This window comes from Perca fluviatilis, chromosome 24, assembly GCF_010015445.1.
Source record: "Perca fluviatilis chromosome 24, GENO_Pfluv_1.0, whole genome shotgun sequence".
Classification (NCBI taxonomy): domain Eukaryota; kingdom Metazoa; phylum Chordata; class Actinopteri; order Perciformes; family Percidae; genus Perca; species Perca fluviatilis.
In genome coordinates, this window is record NC_053135.1 from 714,926 (window position 1) to 723,135 (window position 8,210).

General features: G+C 40.9%; 1 protein-coding gene across 1 annotated transcript; it reads right to left on the reverse strand.

The window, feature by feature from the left end:
• Positions 1-247: 247 nt before the first annotated feature.
• LOC120554691 lies at positions 248-7,332 on the reverse strand. Its single transcript, XM_039793704.1, has 4 exons — positions 6,575-7,332; positions 3,077-3,214; positions 2,700-2,806; positions 248-1,554 (listed from the first exon to the last, which is right to left on the reverse strand). Exons 1-4 carry the CDS (start codon positions 7,080-7,082, stop codon positions 1,447-1,449), a joined length of 861 nt encoding a protein of 286 aa, XP_039649638.1. The 5' UTR covers positions 7,083-7,332; the 3' UTR covers positions 248-1,446.
• Between the last annotated feature and the right edge of the window lie 878 nt (positions 7,333-8,210).

An 8,210-nucleotide genomic window follows, 5' to 3' on the forward strand; every position in this document is an offset into this window, starting at 1 on the left:
AAGAAAGTTAAAAACCGTGTTTAAGGCGGTCTTTCAAAGAGCGGGACAACCCAAACAACTCGTCAGGTTTCCACGTTCCACGGCTTCTTCTTTGTCTTGAGAAGAGTGTCATTACTTCCTATTTCACAGGGCGATATGAATAATTATTCTGCTGAAGATGTGAGCACTTTAACACCCCCAACACCACACGAGTCTGAGCTGGCGTCAGACAAACTGCTCGGGCACAAATCAGACCACAACAATCTGGTTCTTTTGTTTAATCTTCTGCAAACCTTTCAACCGAAAGTCTCCAGAAGCATCAACACATTTATTCTTTTGTCTCAACCTCAAAGCAGCCAGTCTGCGTCTTACAGGCAGGATATCCTCTCTGTTACACAGGTAAAAGCATTGAACAAAAGTCTCTTGGCAGAATCAGTTTGGGGGCATTTAAGGAATGTACATCAGGACAAACTGAATGTTAAATAATTTATATGAAAACACAAAAAAGTGGATACAATTTTTATGTGATCGTAAACATTAAAGAGTTCATCATCTGCAAACAACCGAACTGAAGAAAGAAACACATACAAACACAAATACACAGCTTGAAGTTGTTAATAAATTACAAACAAGTAACAGTACAATCAAAATTATCATAAACTGTAGCTCAGCCACATTACATCTTACCAAAACCTATGTATTCCTGATCAGGTTTAAGGAGCCAAAATCAAGACAAGCTGCTTATTTCAGCAGTTTAAGCTAATTATTTCAGCAGTTTAAGCTAATTATTTCAGCAGTTTAAGCTACTTATTTCAGCAGTTTAAGCTAATTATTTCAGCAGTTTAAGATACTTATTTCAGCAGTTTAGTCTTTAGACTTTGGTGCACGCTTGCTAACTAGTTTTCAAACCTTCTGACACCAGGAACACACTGCCTGCTGAAGTGCCGCGAATAGCCGTGAAACGTAGATTTGTGCCCGATCGAGCGTCTGGCTGTTCATACCAGACGAGCGGCGAGTTCCCGGCGTTACATAACTGCAACATGTAGTCTTCAGGTGCAAACAACTGAACAGAAGAAAGAAACTACAAACACATACATAAATTAAAAGAAGTGTTGAAGGCAGTCTTTCAAAGATCATGGACAACCCAAACAATTCGTCAGGTTTCCACGTTTTCTTGTGGCTCAAGTAGAAGTCTTTCTGTGCGTTGATGCGCTTGAAGAGTTCATGATCTTCATAGTTTCAAGTCCAAAACAACCAGTCAAACATACTACAGTACAGGTGAGTGGTACCATGCAGCTTTCAGGGGTGTGCATACTACAGGTGAGTGGTACCGTGCAGCTTTCAGCGGTTTGCATACTACAGGTGAGTGGTACCGTGCAGTGTTCAGGGGTGTGCATACTACAGGTGAGTGGTACCGTGTAGGTTTCAGGGGTGTGCATACTACAGGTGAGTGGTACCGTGCAGGTTTCAGGGGTGTGGAGTAGGCAGTGTGGACTGAGGCAGCTGAACTTTGTGGTATATACACTCTGAAGAAGCAACAGCTGGTGGCACGTTTCTGAGCTGGATCTCTTCATACTGAAACACACAACAGACGCAGTAAGTATAGTATACAGCAGTGGTTCACAAGCTTTTTTCAATAATGTTCCTGCCCCTTTTGAACAGTGTTTTTAAGCCATGTACCCCCTAACCAGCGCAAACATTTTTTGGTAGAAAAAGAAAAGTCTCTATAAAGAGGAAGAATCCAGAGATGTCAGCGATAGATTTACTAAACAACAGCCTTGTACCTGGAAAACATTTAAATTATGATGGAGAAAGGAGACAAAAACTTGGAAAAAGACGGTAGAAAGAAGGAAGGCAACACTAGGGCAACAAAAACTCTAAAAAAATGCTAAAGAAATGTTAAAAAACTTAAAAAAATATGTAAAAAATGCGACAAAAACTCACGGTACTCCTCGAGATTTACTCCAACCTGTGGCCCTTTACTCTCTCTCCCCTTTCATGTCTTCAGCTGTCTTGTCAAAAAAAAGGCCTAAAATATCCCAAAAATATTCTTAAAAAAAAAGCTGTCAATCAAAATGTTCTTATCGGGCTCGGGCCTTGTCGGGCCGAACTTTTAAGGCCCGATTACAGCTCAATTCAGCAGAATCTTAACTAGTGGATTCGGTATTTGGCTGAATCCCAAAAAATCTGGATTCGGTGCATCCCTAACCATAAAGACTGTGTTGAAACAGCAGTATTAGTAATATTACAGTATAGATAGCAGTAGTTTCTTTACCTGCGGCGTCGAAAATAGTAATAAAAACTTAGGAAAACAAAACTGTCAAAAGAAGGAAGGAAGGAAGGAAGAAAGGCAACACTAGGGCGAAAAAAACTCCCAATGAAAAAAATGGCAAATTCGAACTTAAAATATGTTTTTTTAAATGCATGTCACTCCCCCCTCTCTCTCTCTCTGTCCCCTTTCGTGTCTTCAGCTGTCCTGTCAAAAATAGGCCTAAAATGCCCAAAAAATGATCTTCAAAAATGTAATTTTCGGGCTCGGGCCTTGTCGGGCCGAACTTTTAAGGCCCGATTACAGCTCAATTCAGCAGAATCTTAACTAGTGGATTGGGTATTTGGCTGAATCCCAAAAAATCTGGATTCGGTGCATCCCTAAACATAAAGACTGTGTTGAAACAGCAGTATTAGTAATATTACAGTATAGATAGCAGTAGTTTCTTTACCTGCGGCGTCTCCACAGTCTCTTGGTTCTCATAGATGTAAGATGACGGATCAGTCTCCTGACGGTTACACTTCTTCCTCTTCAAACACAGAAGAGTTAAAACCAAACCTGCCAACAGAGCATCAGGTGAGTCAGATCCTCCGGGAATGTTTAACATCCACAGATTTTATTGGTTGAACGTTTTCTTTGTCTGAATTTCTGAAGATACAACAAAAGTCTGAAAGCACAAAACTATGACTTTGGTTTGCGAGATGCAGCGGAAACAAAAGGACATTATAACAGGACAACAGGACGCCTCTGAGCTGACGTACACATGCAGAAACTGTCGGTATTCTTAGAGCAGTGAACCACAACGTCCGCTGGTAAAAACAGACTCACCTATTATCGCTAAGATGAAGAGGATATTCAGTGCCAACGAGCTGTAAATGACTTCACTCTGGCACAGTATGCAGCTGTTCTGCTGCTGTTGGTCGTTTCCTTCAGTGTTGTTGTTGGTGGACGGAGTTATAGGATCATCTGGAGAAAGAAAAGAGACAAACGTGAGCATAAGTCTCATGTTTGTGGTCTCAAATACTAACATGGAGAGGCCTCCGTCTGCTTCAAACAAAGTTAGATTAAATAATTATAATAATTGCAGGTAATGCATGTTACCTAGGACTACAGGTAATGCATGTTACCTAGGCCTGCAGGTAATGCATGTTACCTAGACTTGCAGGTAATGCATGTTACCTAGGCCTGCAGGTAATGCATGTTACCTAGACCTGCAGGTAATGCATGTTACCTATAGGCCTACAGGTAATGCATGTTACCTATAGGCCTGCAGGTAATGCATGTTACCTATAGGCCTACAGGTAATGCATGTTACCTAGGCCTGCAGGTAATGCATGTTACCTAGGCCTACAGGTAATGCATGTTACCTAGGCCTACAGGTAATGCATGTTACCTAGGCCTGCAGGTAATGCATGTTACCTAGACCTGCAGGTAATGCATGTTACCTAGGCCTGCAGGTAATGCATGTTACCTATAGGGCTGTAGGTAATGCATGTTACCTAGACCTGCAGGTAATGCATGTTACCTAGACCTGCAGGTAATGCATGTTACCTAGGCCTGCAGGTAATGCATGTTACCTAGACCTGCAGTTAATGCATGTTACCTAGACCTGCAGTTAATGTATGTTACCTAGACCTGCAGGTAATGCATGTTACCTAGACCTGCAGGTAATGCATGTTACCTAGACCTGCAGGTAATGCATGTTACCTAGACCTGCAGGTAATGCATGTTACCTAGACCTGCAGGTAATGCATGTTACCTAGACCTGCAGGTAATGCATGTTACCTATAGGCCTGCAGGTAATGCATGTTACCTATAGGCCTGAAGGTAATGCATGTTACCTATAGGTCTGCAGGTAATGCATGTTACCTATAGGCCTGAAGGTAATGCATGTTACCTATAGGCCTGAAGGTAATGCATGTTACCTATAGGCCTGAAGGTAATGCATGTTACCTATAGGCCTGAAGGTAATGCATGTTACCTATAGGTCTGAAGGTAATGCATGTTACCTATAGGCCTGAAGGTAATGCATGTTACCTATAGGCCTGAAGGTAATGCATGTTACCTATAGGTCTGCAGGTAATGCATGTTACCTATAGGCCTGAAGGTAATGCATGTTACCTATAGGCCTGAAGGTAATGCATGTTACCTATAGGTCTGAAGGTAATGCATGTTACCTATAGGCCTGAAGGTAATACATGTTACCTATAGGCCTGCAGGTAATGCATGTATAGTGTAGCCTAAATTTCGAGGCAACCTCAGTGATTTGACAGTGATTAACTAAATGCACACACACAATATCAACTGGCTAGTTGTCCTCCAGACAGAGAAGTGTGTGTCTGCTACAGAGTCTGATAACTTTAGACAACATACGGAAGGAAATGGGCTCGGGACAGGATGGAAGTGATAACTGATTCCTGTGTCACCCTCTAGTTTAGAGCGAGTTATTTTGATACCACGCTTGTGTCTGTGCGTCGTGTACGAACTAAAGCTGCAAAGATTAATCGATTAGTTGTCAACTATTAAATTAATCAGTTGGAGTCATTTTTTATGTAAAAACAGTCAAACTTGTGTGATTCCAGCTTGTTAAATCTGAATATTTTCTAGTTTCTTCTCTCCTCTGTGACAGTAAACTGAATCCTCCTTCCGTCCTTCTCTCCCTTTCTTGACAGATATGTGTGTGTCGTACACAGTGAGTTAATTTCCTCTCGTGGCAAAAATAAAAACCAAAACCAACCTTGCAACCAGTGCTTGAGCATGCAAGAGCATGGTGCATCAAACGTCAAAAAAGGGACAAAAACATTGAAAAGTGTCAAAAAAAAGGACAAAAATATTGAAAAATGTGTCAAAAAAGGACAAAAACATTGAAAAGTGTCAAAAAAAAAGGACAAAAATATTGAAAAATGTGTCAAAAAAGGACAAAAACATTGAAAAGTGTCAAAAAAAAAGGACAAAAATATTGAAAAGTGTCAAAAAAGGGACAAAAATATTGAAAAATGTGTCAAAAAAGGACAAAAACATTGAAAAGTGTCAAAAAAAGGACAAAAATATTGAAAAATGTGTCAAAAAAGGACAAAAACATTGAAAAGTGTCAAAAAAAGGACAAATATTGAAAAATGTGTCAAAAAAGGGACAAAAATATTGAAAAATGTGTCAAAAAAGGGACAAAAGTGGCCGGTTGGCTCAGTTGGTAGAGCAGGCGCACATATATAAAGGTTTATTCCTCAATGAAGAAGGTCCAGGGTTCAAGTCAGACCTGTGACGGTTTTCCTGCATGTCTCTCCCCCTCTCTCTCTCTCTCTCTCCTTTCATGTCTGAGCTGTCCTATCATAAAAAGCAGAAATGCCCAAAAAAGAATCTTAAAAATAAAAAAGGGACAAAAAACATTGAAAAAAAGTTCCCAAAAAAGTGTGAAAGTCATCAAAAAAAGCACCATTAAGGGGCAGCCTCTACCTCGCCCAGTAAGAGCGTGCGCACCACATAGGCCGAGTCCTGCAGCGGGCGCAGGTTCGAGTCCGACCTGCTGCTCTTTGCTGCGTCATCCTCCCCCTCTCTTTGCTCTTTATCTTTATTTTTAATTTAATACATAATGTGTACATATACTTATACTTATACTGTTTAATATTCCATTTAGAGAACGTGTGATGTGCACCAACAACACCAAAACACATTCCTTGTAGGTGTTAAAAAACGTACTTGGCAATAAACACCCTTTCTGATTCTGATTCTTTCCTGTCTATCCACTGTCACTATCTTATAAAAGGGAAAAGCCCCCCAAAAATCCCTTTTTTTGTCTATTTTTGAGGCGAGAGGACACAGCCAGTGGGAAGACAACACAAGTTTCTTACAAAAGTCTGAAGTTCACGGCTACTTTATAGCAAAATATTTTGATACCACGCTTGTGTCTGTGCGTCGTGTACGAACTAAAGCTGCAAAGATGAATCGATTAGTTGTTAACTATTAAATTATTTGTTCGAGTCATTTTTTATGTCATTTTTTATGTAAAAACAGTCAAACTTGAGACAGTAAACTGAATCCTCCTTCCTTCCTTCGCTCTCTTTCTTTCTTGACAGAAATGTGTGTGGTTTAGACGGTGAATTAATTTCCTCTCGTGGCAAAAATAAAATACCAAAACCAGACTCGCAACCGGCGCTTGAGCATGCAAGACACCGTGCACGGTGTGTCAAATGTCACAAATGAGACAAAAAACATTGAAGAAAGTGTCAAAAGAAGTGTTAATTTTCTATTTTTGAGGCGAGAGGACACGGCTGGTGGGAAGACAACACAAGGGTTAAAAAAGACACAGAAACATTTGTTGGGACTTACCTGAAATAAGGAGAAACGTGTCTTTAAAAATGATGTTGGCATCTTTCTTTCTGGCACAGAAGTAAAGCCGGCAATCCTCTGCTGTGATGTTTGTAATCTCAAGTATGTTTCCCATGGCAACATATTTGGTTTTCAAAGTTGTATGAATGTCATACCAGGTATCCTTGGGATCCATTGAGTAGGTCTGGGCGATAAATCCTTTGACCTGGCTGCTAATCTCTATGTACCAGTATGTGTCTTTAATGTCCACCGAGCAGGTAAAGATGGCATTTTGTCCCAGCGTTGCCTTGACTACGGTCACGTTCTCGTCCTCAGCTAACACCATAAACACCGGGAGGATCACCCAACGCAGATCCATGATCAGACACCAGAAACCAAAGAACGAGAGAACCGACCGAGACGCTAAGAGCGCCGCTCTGCTCTGAAAGTACTTCGTCGTCCGCTGAGAGACAGAGAGAGAGAGAAAAGAGAAGGGCACTTCCTCTTTCACAAGGTGATAATGTTGCATGTAAGACGCGATGATCTTAACCACAAATACCGAGGAAGTTTCAACACGCGCTTAACAACCGGATGTGAAACTTGTTCACCCTTAGACAGCCTTCTGCAGCAGGAAGCTGTGGCATCGTGGGGGTAGCATAACTGATTTTCAGGGGATTTTTTGAAGGGTTTAAAGACAGAGATTATGCCACCAGTATTCAGCATTCTTACCTTTAACATTATGGGATGGATCCCTACAGAGAAAGAGCTTTTTAGTTAAAGAGTAAGATCCTTTCAGTTTAACATGAAACAGCCCCGAAATCACCATCACCAAACTCCACCAGACTCCATGTAAATAATCAGGACTTTTAGCGTGTATAGAGCCAGCATATCTCCACCAGACTCCATGTAAATAATCAGGACTTTTAGCGTGTATAGAGCCAGCATATCTCCACCAGACTCCATGTAAATAATCAGGACTTTTAGTGTGTATAGAGCCAGCATATCTCCACCAGACTCCATGTAAATAATCAGGACTTTTAGCGTGTATAGAGCCAGCATATCTCCACCAGACTCCATGTAAATAATCAGGACTTTTAGCGTGTATAGAGCCAGCATATCTCCACCAGACTCCATGTAAATAATCAGGACTTTTAGCGTGTATAGAGCCAGCATATCTCCACCAGACTCCATGTAAATAATCAGGACTTTTTAGCGTGTATAGAGCCAGCATATCTCCACCAGACTCCATGTAAATAATCAGGACTTTTAGTGTGTATAGAGCCAGCATATCTCCACCAGACTCCATGTCAAATAATCAGGACTTTTTAGTGTGTATAGAGCCAGCATATCTCCACCAGACTCCATGTAAATAATCAGGACTTTTAGTGTGTATAGAGCCAGCATATCTCCCCAGACTCCATGTAAATAATCAAGGACTTTTAGTGTGTATAGAGCCAGCATATCTCCACTGGACTCCATGTAAATAATCAGGACTTTTAGCGTGTATAGAGCCAGCATATCTCCACCAGACTCCATGTAAATAATCAGGACTTTTAGCGTGTATAGAGCCAGCATATCTCCACCAGACTCCATGTAAATAATCAGGACTTTAATCATCGTAAAACACACTTCATTCAAAGTGGACAGAAACTAAATA

Coding starts and splice junctions, on each gene's coding strand:
- LOC120554691 (XM_039793704.1), bottom strand. CDS start 7,082: ATGCAACATTATCACCTTGTGAAAGAGGAAGTGCCCTTCTCTTTTCTC. Junction 2,807..3,076: donor CTTCATCTTAGCGATAATAG/GTGAGTCTGTTT, acceptor CTCTGTTGGCAG/GTTTGGTTTTAACTCTTCTG. Junction 1,555..2,699: donor AGACTGTGGAGACGCCGCAG/GTAAAGAAACTA, acceptor TGTGTGTTTCAG/TATGAAGAGATCCAGCTCAG.